The sequence below is a fragment of the Chaetura pelagica genome, unplaced genomic scaffold (assembly GCF_000747805.2).
Source record: "Chaetura pelagica isolate M959 unplaced genomic scaffold, ChaPel_1.0 scaffold164, whole genome shotgun sequence".
NCBI lineage: Eukaryota > Metazoa > Chordata > Aves > Apodiformes > Apodidae > Chaetura > Chaetura pelagica.
This window is the reverse complement of record NW_009952971.1, coordinates 31,510-54,047: the sequence shown is the minus strand read 5'-3', so window position 1 is coordinate 54,047 and position 22,538 is coordinate 31,510. Positions and strand designations below refer to the sequence as shown.

The following is a 22,538-nucleotide window of genomic DNA, read 5'->3' as shown; positions in this document are numbered from 1 at the left end:
ATCTTCTTATCGGAGCCACTCCTGGGGCCCTTCCCCTGCTACCAAAAAAACCACCAAACCAGAACAGACTGTAACTTGAAAATTAGACCATGAAAATGCATTCTGACTATGTTAGGGTTTCCAGATATTGCAAAATAGTTAGGTGCTAATGTGTTCCAATCTCATATTAATTGCTCATGTCTCAGTCCTGAGCAAGATACAAGAAGTCTGGAGGTAAGCAAATAAGGACATAGCTGAGCTTTGGCTGTGTGGTAGTGATGCTATGTTGGTATTTTTCTGTCCTTCATCCGTAGTGAATAACTAACTATTGTCTGACTCGTAGGATTAGATCACTGCCATCTGCCAAAGCATTCGGTATTTCAATGGGGGAGAATGTAATTTGAACATTTCAAGGTCACAAACTGCTGTGAGTAAAGGCCACTGGATGGAAGCTGTTGCCTTTAATAAACGTAATGAGCTCTGAAGCACACAAAGCTCTGAGTACCTTGGATGTGTGTCTCCAGGAGACAGAAGCAGTGTCCTTGCTTAATATTGCAAAGTTCAGTATTAGAACACCAATATATTTTCATTATGTATTTCATCATTACAGCTGCATAGTCATTAAAGGCAGCCAACATTTGGGAAGAGGTGAATGTCAAACAAGGACAAAAAGTGGGAAGAAAGCAGGAAGAGATCTAGAAAGTTTCTTAGTTTTAATTTTTCAGTTTCTGTGCCTTTTAATTTGGAGCTGGACATAAATTTCCATTCTTGTTTATTGAAAAAATATTTTGGTCAATAATGTTTATTGACTGAAAGTAAAAATTTTACATCTCTTTTGGAAAATGGTCCATTACAGGTGGATCTGCCTTAAAGCATGAAATTATAGACATAGATGCACTTAGATAGATGGAGTTATTTCTATATTAGCTTCAGTAGCCAAGCCATACAAATCCCTCCTCTCTAGCTCTCTATTGCTATACGCTATGACTAAGTGACTTTTCAGCTGTTTGAGATTTAGTAGAAGAGTTTTAACATATGAAATAAAAAATGAATTACTTTTAAATGAAGATCAATGTTATTTTTTATTAATAGCATTTTAGAAAAGAAAGGGACTTTTACATTTCCAAATTATCCATATAAGTTAAACCAGAAGCTTGCACTATTTAAGATGTCCACCCCAGTGATATCAGATGCAGGTGTATGTGAATAGTAGTAGGTTGCTGGTTAAATTAATAGTACTGTGATGCCTTAAATATCTCTCCACTAGAAGATCACAGCTGATACTCACAGGTTGTGTATAGAGGGGACACAGACAATACTTTTGGTATCATAGACCCTTCCATTGTTCTATACACATTGATATTTAGAAGTGAAGTGCTTAGAAAGGAATATTAATGTTCTCTTGAGAGTTAGGACTAAGAAAGGGAACAGTCTTTAATGGAGACCAATGTGTTACTTTTGTCTGTATTTAACAGTAGCTAGCAAATCTTTTGAGCAGCTGAAAAAACAAAACCCACCATATTGATAGTTATTCTATTTTTCTTCCCTGTTTCCATATTTGGATTGTAACCTTTATTTATGGTTGTGCAAAACTTCATACTTACTGCACGATATACACAGACTAAATGTCACTATTTGTGGGTTTGATTGCTGGGCAAGTACCAAATACACATCTTCTGTTAATACGTCACCCTTAGTGTTAACTGGATCTGTAGTTAGTGTTTCTACAACCAAGCCACTTGGACAAAACTTTGGTAGAATTTGCAAAAGAAACTCCCTGTATGTGTGTCAGCTGGCCCTGATCTCAGGGGCCCCCTACCTACGTTTCTCCCTTAAGTGAAGGTAGCATTCTCTGATTGCTCTTTTGATACAGATAAGAGTGATGTCAAGTCCAGTGATGGTTTTTAAATTACTGACATCTGTCTACTTGAGTGTGGACATGATTCTAACAGCTGTCACATCATGCAGATTCACTGTAATTTTTTATCTGTGTGACATCCAAAACATTAATCTCTAGGTCAGTGTCTCTATTATGTAAATCTGTTTTCTTAGAGAGGTTTTGTTTTCCTTAACAAGTCTGCTGCAGAGTGAGAAGACCTATAGGCTTTTGTATCAATGCAAGAGAGAAAGCAGCGTGGGGCATTGGATGTATGTAGGGATGAGGATTTTGCTAATTACGATATTTAAGTGCATCCTCCTTCAAAGTGAAAATGTGTTCTTCTAATCCTGGTTATTATAATTATGTCCTCCTTTTTCCCATTGTGCTCCATAAGCCAGGAAGAAATCTCAGTCCTGAAAGACACTCAGACTCATTTGTGAAAACAAGCTTTTAACCTGTGTGTGATTAGATTCAGTCTTAAAACTGAGATTGGAATATCTGCTTTCCAAGGCAAGTCACTGAATGAAGTAGGAGCTAAAGATTGGATTTGAATGCTTCACTTTATTTCATAGATGAATCTGTTCAGAATTGAGGGGTTTATCTCATTAAGGGCAAGACTGTAGCATTCAAATGAAATAACTGTGTTAGAAATCTGGTATGATAGAGGTTGTGTTCCTAGAGGGTTAAAAAAAATAAATCATAAAATCAGTTAATACTGTTGTAAAAATCCTTAGTCCTCTGAAGACCACATGGGACTTCATAGTGAAAACTAAACACTATATCTACTGGTGCATAAGTAAAGTAAATCTATTTATATGCAGCAGTTTTCTTCTTTTGATTGTATGTTTTCTGTAACACAATTCTAAATGTTTGTAGATTTAGTAAATACTTAACTGTGGCCTGTATCAATTCAGTATGTAAGCACAAGTGTGGTTTCTTTTTTTTATTTTTTTTATTCAAAGCTGTGAGTAGAGAAAAAAATAATGATTAAATTGATGTTCAGGTACATTTTAACAGCTTGTTCTCAACATTTCTTTAAACTTGTAGATTAACTTTTTGAAGACTGAAATGGAAAGGAAGAGCAAAATGATCCGTGACCTCCAAAATGAGGTAAGAAGAACATTTGATTGCCATCCCCATTCAGAGTTTACACTGAAAGAGGTGATGGTTTGGCTTTGTATTTAAAATGTGTATTATTGTAGTGAAAGATAAAGCTCTAGTGAAAAGAAAAGCCAACAAAAACAATGTTGTACATTTACAAACAGTATTCATTGAATGCAACTGTTGACTCCTTGTTGCTTGTTCATAGCTCCGTAGTACCTCTCTGTAACTTCTGCTGTACTTATGGCTTGTGCTTTTCAGAAAGAAATCATTAATTCAGTCATACAGGTTACTGCTGCACAGTGAAACTCTATCCATAGTATGATTGCCTGTTTTAAAAATAAACACCAAGACGAGAAAAGAATAAAATCTTAGCGTTGGGACTCTCAACAAAATTAACATACCCCCTGTTCTTAGAATGTTTTCTTGAGTTTTATGTCATGAACATTAATTCAGAATTGTTCCATTTTCTGTTGTGTAGCAAAATGTCCTATTCAGCTTTGTTACATTTTAACTGTGAGAATCTTTTAATGACTAGAAGTTGGCAGACTTGGATTAGCGACAGATGCTTTATCCCATTAAGTGACCTGGCATAGTTTATTCATAGTACATTCTCTCTGATCCAGTAGAAATGGGAATGGGGCTGTTCTACACACTTACTTGATGCTATTCAGAGGAAAAACACTGTCCTTCATTTCTAAAATAGAAGCCTACCCCTTGTTGGCTTTGTCTTTTTATTTTCTTAACTAAACTGTGAGTTGGAAAAGGTTTATAAGAGGAAATAAACCACTAGATTTTAAGGACCTTTTAATGGTGTTTCATTTCTAGAACAGAATCACTAAATGTTAAGGGTTGGAAATGAACTCTATTCCAACTGAATACTGCAACCTGCAGTGCAATTTTGTGCTAGCTCATATTTATTTGGGAAGAATTTTTGTCAGCCACTGCCACTTCTGGGAAAAATTTCATTTTCAAACTGCATTTGCACAAGTCTTCTTGGGAAATAATACCAAAATATTTCTCAGAGACTGGAGCAAAACCTGTTTATGTTTTCCGTGTAAAAGCTTTTCCAAAAATGAATAATTGGAACAAGTGAAACATGTAACCTTGTTGTATGAATCTCTTATGAGTTCTCTGAATTTAAGTTTTAAAATGTTTTTATGGGTTTGCATCCCCAAAATTTACACATGTAAATACAAAGTTTCTCTATTTAAAAATGCAGGGTTCCCTCCTCCTTTTTCCTTTTTTTAAAAAAACTTTTATTATCTGAGCTGCTTCAAAAAGAGCTTCTTGCACTGTGGTTGTGTTCCTACATTTGTTTTTAATTCTTTATTATACTTTATTTATTTATTTTTCTTTTATTTCACAAAGAAAAACTCAGCCAGGCTTGCAGAATATTTGTAAGACATATTCTGTAAACAGGTAATGGCACCACTCTGGGTGTAGCCCCTGTTGTGGAGAAGCAGCCTGCATAATGTGTGCTGACTCAAGGAAGATGTTTGACTGTCTAATATTATATTTTTCAAAGAAAGTCCAGTTAAAATTCACATAAGGTGGATGGTACTACCTTGGATAGATAGGTAGATTGATCTCAGAATGTAGCCTTAATATTTAGTAATTTTGAAACTTTGTCTTGGAATAGAAATGTAAAACATTTAAGCAGCCTCATGTTTTCTACTTCATTATTTTTTCTCCTCAAACAATTTGTCTAAATTGGGATATAGTTTGCCTTTCCATTGCTTCATTCAAGAACCTTGCTTTTGAAAATATTTTATTCAGGTGATAACTTTTCTTTTACCTACCAGGCTTCTTGTCTTTACCTTTTCTTTTCAATTCTTATGTTTTGTTCTTCTAAACTATTCTGAGTTGGATGTGTATAATAGCTTGATCTCCTTAAATCACTTATTTAAACAGTGATCTCTGATGTCTTTGGTCTGTGAGAGTGTATGTATATGTTCACTCTGAAAAAAAGTGCACCTTAATCTTAAACTCAGAAAGGAATATTGTCTGTTTTGGTTGATCATGTAATTTAAGCTACATTCTCAGTTGTCTTCATTTACAGTTTTTCCCCATCTCTGATCATTGGATGCTTTGCAGTTGAGCCTAATTCTACTAAATCGTGTCAATCCAGCCCTTTTGACCAGCCAGTCCTGTCTGTTATTGCACACAAATAAATACTTCATTAGTCAACCATCTGACTGCTAATGATTTTCTTAGATAGGTCAGTAGACTTCAGTAATAATTAGCCTATTTATAGCACACTTTAGAAAAAAACTGCTTTGAAAGAAATCTTTCTGTTTGGCACCAAAATTGTTTGTTCCTCAATTTAAAGATGGAGTGACCTGCAACGTTTTATTTCTTGATACCTTTCTGGCTAAAGTTGCTAAACCTGACCTGGTAAGCTGGAGGTACCAATGGTGCAAGTGTTTGAGGCTTTCCATGGGGCTAACATCTAGTTTATATACTTAAAATTTGATATCTCCAATTGTGTGTCTGCAGAGTGACTTATCATGTTCATCACTACCTATAATGAATGGACATTTCAGAATGCTCAGCATTCCTTCCATTCAAGGCATAGGTATGTTGACTTGGATTCCCACAGATGTACCAATTCCCACATTTTTTACATATGAAGGTACATCACGAAGAAATTAAGGGCAGTGGCTAACTCCAGGAGTCACTGTGACCTGGTGGATGGCACTCTGGTTCTGGCATAATAGTGTGACTCCTCCCATCTAATGAATTACAAGGACATAAGAAATGCTCAATGGTTCATCAGTCTCAGTCTTTTGTGTGACAATGGCAATAGCAAACACTCTCAGGGCAGAGTGTGTGAGCCTGCCTCACTTCCCCCAGCATCTGTCAGCACTGGCTTTGGGGTGTTAGAAGATCTGCCCTTGTCTACTCCCTGTAGCATGTGTTTATGAACCTGCTGTCAATTAGTTTCTCTAAATCCTTTATTGATAAGAGATATATCTACAACTTTTTATACTGTCAAGATCCATCTTACATTACTGTTTATGTTTAATAATGTATTTCTTTTATTGTCCTCTCCTGTTTATTTCGCTTGAACAAGATTTCTAAATTCTGACTTCTTCTTTGTGTAGCCTTCTTAGCTTTATAGAGTCATACAAGGTTTAGGGGAGCCTTCTATCACAGATTTTTTAACAGCTTCTAGGCAGTTTTTATGGAGTTTTTTTTGACATTTGTAAGTTCCTTTCAGAATTTGTTACTAGATGTATGTATGTTTTGCTTTCTTGCCCCCAGCAGTAGCTGTTACTGCACCTGGTCATTGCAAACAGCCTCCCTGACTGTGTAGCTTCCTTCAGTCAGGGTCTATTTTCACTTTGCAAATGTCTGACACTAAATGAAGCTTCAGTCTGGTTGGGGTCTCTATGATATTTAAGAGTGGAAAGGATTATTCTCTTTTAATATCTTGGCAAATCCTTGGAGACCAGACAAATGCACAAGGGAAAACTCTATATGAAAACTGAATGGCTGGCATTTATAAGTTCATAAATGTTTGAGCAGTACTTTTCATATCTATCTTCACTATTCTGCCAGACCTGCTTGTTATTGTGCCTGAGTTGTTTAGGGAAATACTTAGTATACCATAGTGAATAATGGTAATTCACCATAGAGGTAGAGCATTGATTAAATTGGAGATAATGGTTTAGATGAGAAGAAGAACACACCAGGCAAATAAAACAAATTTTCAGTTTCCTGAAGCCTTCAGTGATGTGCTTTCTACTCTAGCTCATCTGCTACTTTCTCCTCCTCCATATGTCCAAACTGCATAGGATTTAGCTATCATTTGACTGTAATTATTTTAAAAGAGGGGCCTGATTTGTATTGCTCATCTCTTTTAAGTCATAAAACTAAAAACAAAACAAAAAGCTTCACTGAAGAAAACTACAAAGCCACAGTCTTCCTTATGGAAATAGTGAATCAATATCTAGATGCTTGAAATGGAACTACAGAATCTTCCTGAACTTTCAACAACTGTTTTTAATTTGATGTGGGAATAACAGGACTAAATCTTGCAGAAAGAGTATAATAACAATGACATGACTAAGAGAAACAGACTTCATATCATATGCAGCAAAAAGGAAATGAAGTGTAGGAAAAATGCAATGAAGATTTGGTCTTCCAGATTTTGGAAATTGCATGAGAAGTGATAAAGATCACCCAGACACAAATGCCTCCATCCTGCCCAAAATACAAGGGTTCTGCACACATATATTTAAGACCAGCAATGTCATGTAGCTAAAAAAGAGAAAAAGCAGAAGAGTTTGGTGTGCAAGTACTGACAGTCCTTGCATTCAGGTGATGCCATTCTTGCTCGCTTATCCAAACACATTCACCTCGATAAGGAATGGAAAACTCTGGTTTTTGTTAGTTTCTCATTTAATCAAAATACCTGAAATATTTCTATTTTTCATAATATTATCTTGCAAGATGTTCTAAGAATTCTAAGAAAGATTGCGGGTTCTGCTTATATTACATGTATTTTAAGAGGAAACATGGAATAGTACTTGTGATTAAAGAGGCAATACAATCCTAGCATGCCCTGGAAATCAGAAGTTCCAACATTCTGTTCTTGGCTTAGAGAGAAATTTGTTCTCTTTCCTTGAGAGAAATTTGATTTATATGCATTGTTTATTCCTTCTGTGCATCAGCTGGTGTGTGGAAATGGAACCAATAGTTATATCTGCCTAATGGCTTTCTATTAAACTTTTACACTATGTTTGCCAGTTCCCTAAAAGAAAATCCATTGGTATCAGTTTTTCTGGAATTTCAGTATCATTTTTTAATAAGGACTTAATATTTGAACAAAGATTTGACTGCATTTAAATGGTATGATTTTGAGGAAACCTTATATTATCTAGGTCTTGCCTCAAATTGCTAAATATACAGTAGGTTTTTAAAAACTTGTTTATAGGGTTGGTAGGCTATATATTTAAATAATTTATAGCATTTAATTTTTTTTTTTTAAATTGTCAGGTGATGAAAATAGAATTCCTTTCACAGCTGCTTTTGTCCTTTCAAACATCACATCCACCCTCAGCTTATATTGGCAAATTGTGAATTTTGCAGTCTCAGGCTCTTCCATGACTGTCAAAATAGTTCCCTGTTTAGTGTGTTCTCACAGTGCATGCCCTACTGCTATTCAACTTTGCAATTCAGAGATGGGAATAGACAACAACAGTCTTCTGACTGAATGCAGCAGCTGTGAAGTATTGTACAAGGAGGGTACATTGTACAGAAAGGCAATTTTCAAGCTATTCAAGGCTTTGGGAAAAAAACAAAAGTAGTCCCTTCTGCGGAGGAAAATAGTGCTGCATGAAGTAGGTAAGGATTATGGGCCTACAAAGCCTGTCCTTTTTAGAGGTCTCCCAAGTGCTTCCTGCAACATCAGAAAAAAAATCTATTTGGATTTCCAGCTGTGATATTTTGTAGATTGTGTTCGTGTGGCTTAATAAGGAACTGACATGTAAACAGGTAAGCTCTTATTTTGAGAAATGTCTATTATTGAAAAAGAAACCAAGAGGTCTGGAAATTCAGAAGCACTGGTGGAGCTAAGAAACTTGGCTACAAAAATGTAGACTAAAAGAGGATGTGTAAAATACTTAGCAGTTTTTCCGTTTAGGAGATGCCCTGTTGCAGAGTGAGCAACTCACTTCTACCATGCCAGTCATTTCATAGAATCATTACCTTGGAAGGGACCTTAAACATCATCTAGTTCCAACCCCATTTGTGGAAAATTATGTTAGAAATTGCTAAAAAAACTGCAGAAAGCAGGATACTGTCTTAACTCTTGTTCATTAAAGTGCTCAGAAAAATCATGGGTCTTAATGGTGATTTGGCATTCAGAATGAATCATTTTCAGGGCAACTCTAAATACACAAATTTCTGGAATGTCTGCATTGATGCTTGTTGTGCATTTCATTAGTTTGTCCTTCATTTCCTAGTGGGACACCTATAGAGCCATCCCCAGTTAGAGGTGAATGCCCTAGATGGTGTTCACTTACATGCAGTTCCCTTGAGATAAACAAGTCAGGAATTTTCCCCAAAAGTCAATAAATGGTGTATATTCTCAGCTGAAAGATCGTGAAATCTTATACAGCTTTGTCACCAGGATGCTATAGCTGCCTCACATTAAATTTAGATGTGTGTATTAAAAAAAAAAAAAAAAAAGGTTTGCTCTTATTTAAGCCATTTAATTCCATTTGATTAGATAAGAAATAACTGTCTAGTTTGTCATCTTGTCTTTGGGCAAAGTGTTTTACAATATCTCCGAGTATAGCTGCAGTAAGATATGTTAATGTATCTACAAATTCTATTGACAACAATGCCATGTATTTATACAGTTGATCCAGTGGTTTATACCAAGCAGTATATTTCTTTGCTGTTTAGGCTGTGGCAGAACTTTGAAAAATGTGGATTACATAAAAGATTTATAGTAGTCCAGGCAATACAAAGCAAACCAAGAGTGGAAAATAAATTTGTCTGTAGCGAGGTAATGTGTGTTCTTTTTGTGAAGAAGCATAGTTTTAAGTAACTACCTTGTAAACTATACTTTTGTGCTATTCATGTATAAATTGTGGTTATAGCTTTAGTGTTGAGTAAATCATCCTAAAACAGAATTTTCTCCAATCTCTTTGTGCTTAGCTGCATTAATAAAAGGTAAAGTCACAGCAGTTTAAAGTCTGACCTGATCTATTGGGAATTTCATGCCCTGCAGGGGAAATTCAGTCGAATTGCATTGAACTATGTTGGAAAAAAAAACAACCCAATAACAAATCTCCCTTAGTGAAGTAGAAATTAAATGTAAAGGCTTTGAGACTGTATGCTGATACTAGTCTATAAAGGAGAACATTATTGTTCTGCCTCCATATTCTGCAGTTAAAACTAGCTTTTTTTTTTTCTAAGTATAAAAGCCAGTCCCTCTGAGAAGACACTTGGGTAAAGTCCTGTTCCCTCTTTGGGTACTGCCCCTTCTATAAATCAGAATAAAACAACCAGAAGTGTTGGAGGGAGAGGAACTGCTCGGGGAAAGATGAATGAGCAGGAAGAGCACAGAAGCATTTTCATCGATCATATTCTGCTGAATTTGGTATTCTTTCTTGATTGATTACATCTTCTTTTGAAGTAAAAAAAAATAAAGTCCTATTGGAAAAAAAATAAAAATAAATGCTTAAAATTGTTCTATGAAGTTTATGGTAAAGAAAAAGTGAAAATTCAGTTTACTCAGTTTAAAAATGGCTCTTAGGGGACAATATATGTGATCATACAGAAAAGAAATCTGACTGCATCAAGATGGTCAGTGAGACACATTTGTAGTGATACAGTAGCAAATGTAGTGAATGTTAGAATAAGCTTTTTGCTTTTAAGAGTTTTGTTTTCCTGACCTTGTAGACCTAGGACATTTTCTCAGCAGCTATTGAATGATAATCAGAATCAGAGCATTAATTAAAGAAATAGAATAGAACTGCTATTCTGGATCATTCTGTCCTAGGGGCTGCCATATTTTTGGACTTTATGCTTATTTTTTGCATCTGGATTCTGTGTTTAAGCAATCTAATTTGCAGCCATTCATTACTGAAAAGTGAAGGAGGTATTAAAATAAGAATCTGTAGGTAAAATGTATCCTTAATAAACAAGAACATTAAAAACTGCATTCATACCTGTTAGAACTCTCTTTCATCCTATGCTTAGCCACAGTGTTTAATAAAACTGCATGGATTTTGCTCAATATTCCTTGTTTATTGTATTTTCAGTTGGCAACAATGTTTAATATCATAGCAATGTTCTTATGTAATGTTGCTGAAGTCATTCTGATGTCTTTACTCAGTGATCGCAGGCTGCCCAGGATGCTTTACTAAAGTCTTATTTCTCATTCATTAAGTAAAAAATTAAAAAATGGAACTGAATTCTTTACTTATCTAGTTTCACATCTGTGTAACAGCCTTTTTAGCCCCGAATCTCAGTCTGTTTCAATTGTCATTTGTAGCAAAATTACAATCCATGGAGAAAAGAGAGTAATTTACAATCTGTGCCTTCATTTTATTTCACAGGAAATTGCCACTGGTAATTAGCATTCCTGGATACTGATGCTACATAATGTTGGTATTGACTAAGGTAAACTTGTGTTAGCATCTCAAAGATCAGATTGTTTGGGCCTTTGAGGTGGGGCGATCGTGTCATTTGTAGCAAAATTACAATCCATGGAGAAAAGAGAGTAATTTACAATCTGTGCCTTCATTTTATTTCACAGGAAATTGCCACTGGTAATTAGCATTCCTGGATACTGATGCTACATAATGTTGGTATTGACTAAGGTAAACTTGTGTTAGCATCTCAAAGATCAGATTGTTTGGGCCTTTGAGGTGGGGCGATCGTAGAATGGTTTGAATTGGAAGGGGCCTTAAAGATCATCTAGTTCCAACCTCCCTGCATGGGCAGGGACACCTCCCTCTAGACCGGGTTGCTTAGGGCCCCATCCAACCTGGCCTTGAACACTTCCAGGGAAGGGGCAGCCACAGCTTCTCTGGGCAACCTGTGCCAGTGTCTCACCACCCTCACACTAAATGCTAGGAGTTAGGGTTCTCTGAACCATTTCATCTTGTTATGCAAGTATGATCAGTTTGTTTGAAACTAAGAGTAGCAAAAGGCAGCAAAACATGAAGTGTAAGAGACTATCTTGAGTAGTTAAGTTTAAAAGAGCTGTATTGTGGCCTTTGCACACACAACTCTCAATGACAGCTTCAGCAGGCAACAGGAGTAGCATGAAACCTAATTAAGATCTTTGAACTTGTCCAGAGAATGTTGTGAATCTTGTGTTATCCAAATCAGTGTTTTCCAGCATTGCAGATCTCAAGGGCAGGGTGGCTCAGTGCCAAGCTCCAGAGAACTTTAGTCATAGATGAAATGTTTTAATTACGTGAATCTAGTGTAAATTTTGCCAAAAAGAAAAAGTGCTGATCTAATTTATACGTGTTATGCAGACAAGGCAAAAAGTTTGCTTGTCATACCAAGATGTTAAAATTGTCAAGTGGAAGGGGCACTGTAAAAGAAGTAAGGATGGTATGTGTGGTTAGAATTAAAAAACCAACAAATTAATACTTGAGTAGACCCTATTGATTTTATCCTTAGATGAAATGATAAAAAAGCATTTAATAATAAAATTTCCACGGTTCATAAGGAGAAGGAGAGCTGTTGATTTCATCATTACAGGCAATGCTACAAATTACTAACGTTTGTCACTTAGGATGAAATATGAAAGATTACCCTTGAAGAGCTCTGAGTCATCCAAATTCAGTATCAGAGTATTCTTTGCCCCTGAAAATGGCACACAGTACTTAACAGCATAAGAATTTAGAAAGGTCAGTAAGAATCTAGAGAAGAAAGGCTGATCAACAACAAACTGATCACATACTTACACCATACACAACTTCCATTGATTTTGAGGCTTGGAGTCTGCATTTTCTTTGGGATCATCCTGTTGGACACAGATGGTTATTTGCTAAGCTCAGTGGGAGCATCAAGTGATTTTTAAAAATATATTTTTTTTGCTATTCAGAGGCTTAATTAAAACGAACTGCTGCTGTTTTGTGTTTTCTAATTTTAATCAAGATGAGGTGTAGCTAGAAACTGTCAGCTTTATATGGTGAAGTAATTTTCAACTAAGGGTTGACAATCTGTAGCTATAAAGATGATAGTTTCCTCCTGAGACTCATTATCCTCCAGTTGTAATTTCATCAAAAGAAATACAATATTTGGTATGCTAATTCCAATTATGTATGGATACTCAAAAAGGATAAAAATACGACAATAATAAAATAGTTATTGAAATTCATGTTAGAATTATTGTAGCAAAAAGCTGCACATAAAACTGTTGGTCGTGTTCTGGCTAAGTTAAAGTGTCTGTACAACTGTTAGGCCTTAAGGTGACTCCACCATGTTATCCTAAAAGAAGTAGAATCATATAAAACAGTTGGTGTTTTTTTTCTCAACGGCAAAAAGAATTCCCATCTACTTTGCATCTATTTTGGCCTGACACCTGAAATATTTTCAAATGCACACATTTTTGTCCGTGCAAAAAAAGTCAGTGTGCTTAGAAAAGGTGTTCAAAGCCTGTTCAACTCCAATAGTTAAGTCTCACTTTGACTAATATCTCACCCTTACTAGGTAACTGTTTGCCTTAAAAATGTTAAAATAGTGATTGTTTTGTGCAGTGGGAATGAAACACTCAAATCTGACTGATCTTTTCCTATAAAGTCACTGCAGCAATTCAATAAATTTTACTCAATTAGTAGGAAGTAATTCAACCTCAGTATTCAGTCAACCTCATAATGAGTCTTAAATGTAGAAACTGGGCTATTCTGGGCCAAAGTTTCCTGTTCCCTCATGTCCAGAAACATTTTGAACCATTTAGTTCTGGAGTATTTTCTCCCACACTAATCTCTTTTCAACAGTGTCCAACTATCTTTGGGGCTACAGGTGTTACTGGAGAAGGAAATACTGAACAGATAAATTGACTTGTTAATATTTGAGGCATAATAACTTAAGTGAGTTGCTTTGATTCTATTTAATTATTGTTTAAGTAGCGTATTGATCTTAAGAAAGCTAGCTTTATAGTTGTGCTATATTTTCATTAGATTGGCCTGAAGTGCCTTTGCCATATCTGCCCACTCATTTTGCCATTTGTCAGGATTATCTATAAAAGCTTTCCCATGTAACAAATCTTCTGTTCTTCACAATTTGATTTCCCAGTTTTTACAGCCAAAAGTGTTTAAAAGAACAACAGATAATGCTGGAATTATGTTTTGTTAACAGTTTAAACCACACGTTTTAATAGATGTGAATTTTTTTTTAGGTGAAATTATAAAGATGCTGCCTTAAGTGTTCTGAAAGGTATAGTCTTCATTTTCTTTTGTGAATAAGGACGTCTGAATAGTGTCTTGTTTTATCAAATAGATAAATGAACTCAAGGAAGGTCTCCATGGCTTAAAAAAACCCAAAAAAACAACCCTGTAAAAATGTTAGAAGAATTCCCCAGATACAATAAAAAGCCAAACATTGAAGCATGTTCATAAGAAATAGAATAGCCATCAACTTCAGTTTGGATATGTGTTCTTCCTAGCTGTTTGTTAGTGGTTTAAAGGCCTCATTTTATAACAGGCAAGAAGGTAGAAAGTATTGCGATAAAAAGAAGGACGTTTTCCTGTTGGAGTGAATGCAGGTAGTAGGATTATCTTCTCTTAATTTCCAATTTGTCAATGTCTGTTGAGAGACAAGTCTCCATTTAAACTGATGTACATGGACAGCAAAAAATATTGGGTATCAGGGATTGTAGAAGAGTTGTGCAAGACAAAATTCCCAGGAGACACATGATGAAGCCTCACTTAATGGCTGGCTGTGGCTTCAGCTTGGCTTAAATGACCGAGTGGGAGTAGATTAATGGTCAGTCAGCCTCTCAGCTTGTAGGCTGCTGCATCACTTCAATAGTCACAGAGGTCAGATGAACCCGATTAAGTTCCTGAGGTAATTCCCATTTATTTTCTGTATTAAATCAAACACTTGCTATGCTGTAAATTTCTCATTTTTTTCCTGCTGCAGAGTCTGTAGGCAGATTAAATTTAACAGATTTTTTTTTTTTTCTCCCTGAATTCTCAGTTGCATAATTTGTGCTTTTCACACACACACAAAAAATGTCTTGCTGTGCATATGTTTGATGCAGCCATGAGCTTCAGTGTCTTTGGTTTGGCTAACTCTAAGCACTCAGCTTTCAGTTTGTACATTTTATGCTGATGAACTCCAAGACTTAGGAGAAAAGAACTGAAGATCTGCAACCTGAGAGGTAGGATCTCCTTCATTTGCCAAAAAAATGGGCTTAACTAGGTGAAGGAAATATTACTACCCAGGCATGAAATTAAAATCCTGTAGCTGTTCAATGAGTACTGGTTAGTTTTGGGTAAAAGGTGCAATCTGCTGTTTAGCAATGTTTCCTTCCTATAATCATGTCTGTCATGTTGAATCAGGATGGGCATTCACTAAGACACCTCATGGGGCAGCAGCTGATTCTTGTTATGAAATCCACTTTAGACAGTTTGAAGTCTCAGCTTGGCAGGGTGCTCAGCCATCTCATGTAGACTATAATATTACCTAGAAAGGTTGGATCAGATGATCCTTGAGGTCCCTTTCAACCTGGCATTCTATGATTCATTATGAAGAGCCCATTATTTTTAGCAAAAATATAAATATGGCATAGCAAAGAACCAGTCAAACTCAGAACTGCTGAGACAGATTTGAGGATGCAGCAATGCGACAGTCTTCATTAATTTCTTCTGCAAAGTCCCCGTGCCACTATTGCATGCCTGCTTGGTATGCTCAGAGCTAGAGTGATTGAGTTGCATCTGTTGAGGTTTGCATCAGGATCCCTAAAGGACACAAGGATTTGCTGGTTCTCTTACCTGGTTAAGCCATGGTATCAGTATCACCTTGGAAATGGATGCCTTTGTTGCAGCATGGTGATAATGACTCAATTGGTTATTCCCCTTCACTAGCCCCTAATCCAGAGGCTGATCATTCTGTACCTTATTTTCCCCTTTCCTTACTTGCCAAATACCTTATTGCTTTGGTTAATCAATTATTCTAAAGAACAGTCATTACGACCAATTCTTCTTAACGTAAAAAGGGATATTATCAGTTGGGCTAAATGTAGTAACTGTAAATGGGAATAGAACCATATTCATGCCTGGCTTGGCAGATTTAAGGTCTACATCATGACTATATAATGTCTTAGCTGTTAGTATTTCAAAGCATAGTTTCTCTCATTTGCCAGAAATTAGTCTATGAATCTAAGAATTTAAATCTTGAAATTATGGGACCTGGGAATGACACAGCTTTATCATCCATGTGGGATTTGGATTTTGAGAAATAATTATGGATTCCGAGACATGCAGCTGTTGAGCAGTAAGTTGTTTAAAAGAGGGCTCTTGTGAAAATCCAGCTGCATTCAGAAGTATGGAAGTATATTTTGCAGATAAAAATATACCACTTTTAAATAGGATGCATAGTCAGCTGTAGCTTTAAGAACCATTCATGAGAAGTGCACCTTCTGTGACCCAGAGCCAGATCTCTAAGATAGTTCTGAAAATTATATGACCATAAAAGTTATTAAATCTGCTGGGCAGATGCATTACTTAGATTGCCTACCCATGACTGACAGACCAATATTCTATTTGATATCATCAGATTGGGTAAATTACATTTTTACATCCTTTCTTTTCCAAGACAATATTAATGTGAAATCTGCTGACTGTCAAATTTACTTTCTTGTCCAAACCTATTAACACTTAGCTTCACCTAAAATAAAAAGGAAAAATCGAATAGGTATTGAAATAAAAAGTATGTTTGAATAATTAAAAAAGACAAAAAAATAATCCTGCACAGATTTTTGTGGATACTTTCTTGGGAATAAGTATCCTGATTGTCTATGTATTTGGTGCAAAGTGGAAAAAACTTTATGGAGGGGATTAAAATCTCTGTACTTTTCCTTTCCTGAGCCTAAAATACCAAAAATTTCAGGATTAGAACACGCCTTTGAAAAGATGTCCATGTGGGTATTGGCTCTGCAGTCCCTAAGGAGCCAGTCTTGGATCTTCCATGATCTCAACATGACACAGCTGGACAGTTCCCCTGTGCTGAGTCTGTGAGGCAGAGATGAGCTGCTGAACTGCTGGGTGCTGGCGAGGCTCAGACCTGCCCAGAAGCACCTTGTTCATTGTGTGAGGTTTGAATTCTGTGGACTGAAGGAGAGAAGATGAATAAGCATTTCTGTATTTAAAGTATTTACCTGTGTGGTTAGAGCTTTTTGTGTTTTGTAACTCATATACATTGTTGAAAACCACAGCACTCAATAAGATGTCATCTGATACGTGCTTGCTGTTAGCTCAGTGTAGCTCAGTTAAATAGTTTAAATTAAGCTACCTGACTTTACTGCAGCTATTTGGATTCATATTGAAGAAAATATTCATCTCTTGCATTGTTCTTGTGCTTATAGCTGGTGTTTTTTGTTTGTTGTTTTTTTTTTTTTTACTCTTACAAGATAATGTTGCTGTTTTTCTGTCACTCCAGATTGCACCTAATGAACACACAGTTGACACACTTGACCTTTTGCTTTTGGTGTAAGCCTTTTTCCTCTTGTGGGAGCACTAAACAGTACTGGGCTGTTCTGCATCATTTACCTCTCTCTGCCTTTGTAGTGGAGGCACCATTCATATTTTTTGTTTCTGTGTGTGCACCTGGCTTTCCTTATTGAATTATAGAGATAAATAATGTGTATTTGCCATTTCTTTTGCTCTATTTCCTGGTGCTTTACTCAGATAGCAGACCCCGTTAGGAAGCCTTTGATGTTGGGGAAATGCTACAATTTTCTCTATGGTTATAGCTGCCTTTGCCAGCTCCTGGAGCTGAAATCTCAAGCTGAGTCATAAATTTCATGCAGCTGCATGAAAATTTCAGTTTAATTCAAGGCACTACATAGGGCTGATAGACCTGGTGCATAGTCTTCCTAAATCACCAGACAGACAAGTTAATTATTTCCCCTCCCCTCTATTTGGTTGCTGCAGTTTTGTTTTGGTTTATACATAGCTTTGTCATTACTTATCGTGTCAGTGTGTGCTTGATGTGGTTACCCAGCACCACTAACTGGAGTCTGAGGGCAGGGGATGTGTTCAGCTCATGACTGACATTGCACATACTGATACAGTCCTCAAAGGGTAGAGTAGCTGAGTATCTTCTCGTTTTTCTGGTTCTCTTCTCATTTTCCTGGTCTTAGGATAGATTTGCCTTCCTCTTTATATTTTGGGATGTGCAACATTTTAGTCCCAACAAGATGAGGTTTTTTTAAGCATTTTTGATAGTTCTACAGATGCATAAGCTTCCTTCAGTTGTTCAATTTATCAGCATATAGTGTTTTCCCTTCTTACTTCTGAATCCAGAAGAAATACAGGGAAAGTGCAACCAGGCATTAATTCTGATGTAGTTTTGCATATCAGTTACCACCTCTGCAAAATATTTTGCATTATGATAATCTCAAGCAGTAACACACATGTTGCTTATGCACATTCATAGTCCTCAGAACATTTTAGTGGCTTTCATATGGAAGAAGTGAAGAACTAACTGTTACTCCACATTTTTTTTTGTTTGCTCTGTTTTTAGCATGAAAGGTCCTGTGAAGGTTTAGTTGAATCAATGTCAAAATGATTGGTGTTGTGATTAATATGCCTGTATTCTATCCAGCAAAAGAGCAAAGATCATAAATCTTGAAAATGGCAAGCCTCTCTTTCTCATGAATGTTTCTAGTCCTGAAAAGACATTGTCAATGTGTGTAGACTGCACTTAAGCTACAGAAAACACAGCCAAACAGATTTTGTAAATACCATTTATCAAACTATTGAGTTAAATACAATTTTGAATGATAAAATATTGACAGATTATGTTAATTTTTCTGCAATTATTAAAACAAGGAATAATGGACTTATGGAAATTTTCCATCTGCAGGCTGATTTCCTGTGCTTAAAAGACTGAGCAGTCTCTAGCCTGGAAGGTAAGAGCATAACAGCATTTTACAGGCTGTATTGTTTAGCAAAATATGCTAAATATTTTAAACTCTGATGCCATTCAAGGACAGATGTAAAATCATGTGGTTCCTTTCAAACTTCTTCAGAGAAGTTTTAAAATACGTTGCTAACACAACTTTCAAAGTCAGGTCTTTCATTGCTACCTGATGTGGAAGAAATGATTCCTTAGTTCTGCTTCACAGATACTGGTTGTTGTCAGGAGGTCAACACTTAGTAAATCCTACAATTTCCATTGACATGCATGTTCTCTTCCATGTTATTAGGTCTTGCCAGGCCTTCCAAATGGCTTTCATTTGGATATCTGAAGCAAGGAGGAAAATAACCAGCAGTCTTGTGTGAAAATCTAGACTCTATTTCATGGCCATCATGGCCAGCTGCATGTATGGGCCATCACTGGAAGATAAGTGTCTGGGGATATTTACCAGTCCATTTGACTTAAGTGGTGGTTCCATCCAAAGTGTCCGAGTCTTCCATTGTTGAAATTATAGCTTGGAAACAATGTGTGATTTATACAACCTCTACAATGGAAACATAGAACTGCCAGGCTGCAGACTCAACGTCAGATTATTCATGACTATGATGCCTTTCTATTTAAAAATATGCTTTGTCCTGACACTTTTTGACTGTACGTGTCTTTAAGTCTGTCAGATGAGTAACACGTGGTCCATGAGGTTAAGACAGACAAGGCTTTTCCTATCTAGCCTCTTCTAATTAATCTTTTATCTTTATTACACCATTTGCAGTGTAACCACATATCCCTTTTGGCAAGATGTAACGTATACACTTATACTTGCATCTTATTTTGGAAATTTTCCTGGAAATTGAAAGTTTTTTGTCTTATAAAGACTCATCAAAGATGATTAAAGGACACTTAAAATAGATCAGAATGAAATACATGCTGCCATTTCTTCTCTGCTTTGGGAAGGTGAAAGTATGGCAAAGAAAAGCAAGATGCTGGTTTAGAGATGCTCATTCAACAAAATAGCTGGACTCATGGCTGAGGTTCTGACTTACAGTGCTGATAATAACTTGAACTGAATGGATTATGATCCAGTTTATAAAAATAGTTTTAGAGGAAGCTTTGGTATCAAGCAGTCCAAAACTTGTCTTTTTGCAGGTATGATATAGAACATGTGGAGTTAATCAAGAATGATAGAATTATTTTTTGGTTACATTTAAATATAGTAAATGGCCCCAGTACTTTGAGGCAAATTACTCTTTTGCAGCTTGCACATCAATGCAGCTGTTCAGAGAACATTATCAATAATAGATGACATTTGGAATGTGTACAAAAGCGGGGTGCCAGGAGGTAACAGTAAAGACTAACAGTCTGGTTAGAGAGGAAAAGACTTCTTTTGAATATTGCCTTACTTTTCAGTGTATATTAGAAGACAGAGCAAGCACTAATAATGCATTTTTCTGAAAGTGGAAGCACGTGATCTTCTCTTGTAGGCACAGTTCACTGCTAAATTTTGGAGGTATGACTTTGCCATCATTTGTCAGAGATTCAGAGTGAAAAACAACATGTGTGCTTTGCTACTTTAAATATTTAGGGCTTTGTCCTTTTTACTGTAATTCAGGGTTGTGGTCTGTGTAATGAAAACAAATGAGATAGTTTATCTACACAGAAGTAGGTTTGGTGGGAATAATTTATATTTTTTTTTGCATTATCACATAGAATATTTTAGAAATTACTAAGAAAATGTGTTGGGTTTTTTTGTAATGTTAAGTTCTTACCATTTTAGGGCATGACCCCCAAGTCTCACTTAAAACCTCTTTTGACTGAGATTTTCACTCAAGTCTGTATTTGTGGCATCATTAATGAAAGCAAGATTTTCCTCTCAGAAGCAGGAAATGATTAGCACATGTCCAGGCAGATCACCTTCTATTCCAGATGTTTTTAGGAGGATGTCCCATACTGTTTTGTTTGATTAGGCTCTTTTATAGGTACTGGGAAATGTTGTCTTCAACTTCTTTTATGGTGGTCTTGAACTTCTTCAGGACATGGAGTGATAGGAAGATAGGTAACCATTTCAAACTGAAAGAGCATAGATTTAGTGTAGATATTAAGAAGAAATTCTTGCCTGTGAGAATGGTGAGACACTGGCACAGGTTGCCTAGAGAAGCTGATCTAGTGGGAGTTGTTCCTGCTCATGCAGGGGGCATTAGAACTGGATGATCTTTAAGGTTCCTTCCAACCCAAACCATTTTGTGATTCTTCAGTTTTTCACAATTTCTTTTTTCTTTTTTCTTTTTTTTTTTTCCCCTGCAATTAGTTTATAGCTGTAAGTTACAACCAGAAACTGAAGAACTATAGGCTGTACTCAAAGCCTTCCTTAATTTTCCCTAAGAACTCTCAGGAGCCGAGTACAGAGTGTCTGTATCTTATATTGCTGTACTGAGCTTAAAGAGGAAGAAACATTTTTCAATAACATAGAAAAACAGCTGTTTAAACTAGGATATACTCCTTTTCTCCTCCCTTCCCAAGAGGGGGGTCTTGGCCTAAAAAGGTAAGTTCATTGTCATGGGTAGATCAGTGACTCCTGAAGTCATTGTTAATGACTCAAAAAATGTCAGTCAAGTCCTCTGAATTAGATCTTCCTCCTGGCTTCTCTTCATCTTGCTGAATGACTTTCAGGAAATAATTAAAAATTAATGAAGATTTTGTTAGAGTTCTGTGCCTGTAGACTAAGAATTCCCCTAACTGCCTATGCAAACTGTCCCGTGCCTACATTTGTATTATTAAGTGAGCTATTTACTAATTTGCTCCCTGCTGTTTATAGACAACACAGTCTCCCTGCTAACACAACTGAGGCACATCAGGGCTGAAGATACCTCATCTCCTTGCCAGCTTCAAACTCCAGAAGTGTTTGTGTTGCTGCCTTCAGCTGATACAGTAGAACAGTGGATAGTGTTTAGGATACTTTTCTGATGTTTTTGAAGACACATGGGTGTGCATTATGATTTTGCTACAAATACACTGACAGTGGTTAACTGCTGCCATGATTTGCTTAACAGGATGTGAGAGAGAATATGGACTTATTTCAACTTCATCTGTTCCAAAGATGGAGCCAGCATTACCTTGCCTCCTGGTTTGAACTCTGTCCTTACAAAAGTCTCACCTTCCAAACCCTGTACCAATGGTGTTAATGCCTGCATGGAATGTGTGAATTTAAAATAATATTTTAGAATGTGCAGGAACAGCCTAACATGGAAATTATTGTACTTCTGGAAATCATTTTGTATTCTATAAGTGGGAGTAGATCATGCCAGGGCAAAAGCAAGAAGAAGGTATTATCTAGTACCTATTACGTAGGTACTTATCTCTCAGTGTATTGAATGAGCACAGCATGGTGGAAACACGTTTAGTATGTGAATCAATCCAGTAAAACTGCTTCAGGGATATCATGTTCCTGGCTGAAAGATATCGTAGTAGCTACTTCAAAACAGCTGAGGTATATTTAGATGTCTGTAGATTCTACTTGCAAAACTTCTTTTAACAGTTAAATATATTGGCCAAAAGGTTCTGTAACAACAGATACCTGGTGCACGGTACTGAGATTTAAGGAGGAAGAGCCGATTAATATCAAAGTCAACCTGAATGATATGACTGCACAGAGAGAGACATAAGTGTATTCCTTAGTAATTTCCTGCCCTTCTTTCACAACTTTGCCATTTATGCTTTAAGGCAGATGTTGACAATTCTGGGTTGCAGATGTGCAAGGATCAAAAATATTGTTAATGCCGCATTTCATCCCCTGCCGTCGGTACAACAGCAATTCTAAGTGAAGTTGTAGAACAGAATGTGACCAGTATGACCCTTCACTCTCTTAGTCATAGACGAGCTTGGTTTTTTTGAAAGTCAGAAATGTGCTTTATATTTAGATTATTTTTATTTACATGTTTGTTCACATTCAGCAAACTCTTTC

At 36.3% G+C, this 22,538-nt stretch overlaps 1 protein-coding gene across 1 annotated transcript in view; it reads left to right on the top strand.

Annotated features, from left to right (window-relative positions):
- LUZP2 (leucine zipper protein 2) overlaps window positions 1-22,538 on the top strand; it is a gene marked incomplete at its 3' end in the record, with an annotated part of 139,561 nt that overhangs the window by 85,715 nt on the left and 31,308 nt on the right. Inside the window, exon 5 of the mRNA XM_009995859.1 lies at window positions 2,906-2,968. Within this exon, the coding sequence (XP_009994161.1) occupies window positions 2,906-2,968 (63 nt within the window). The remainder of the gene's footprint in view (window positions 1-2,905; window positions 2,969-22,538) is intronic.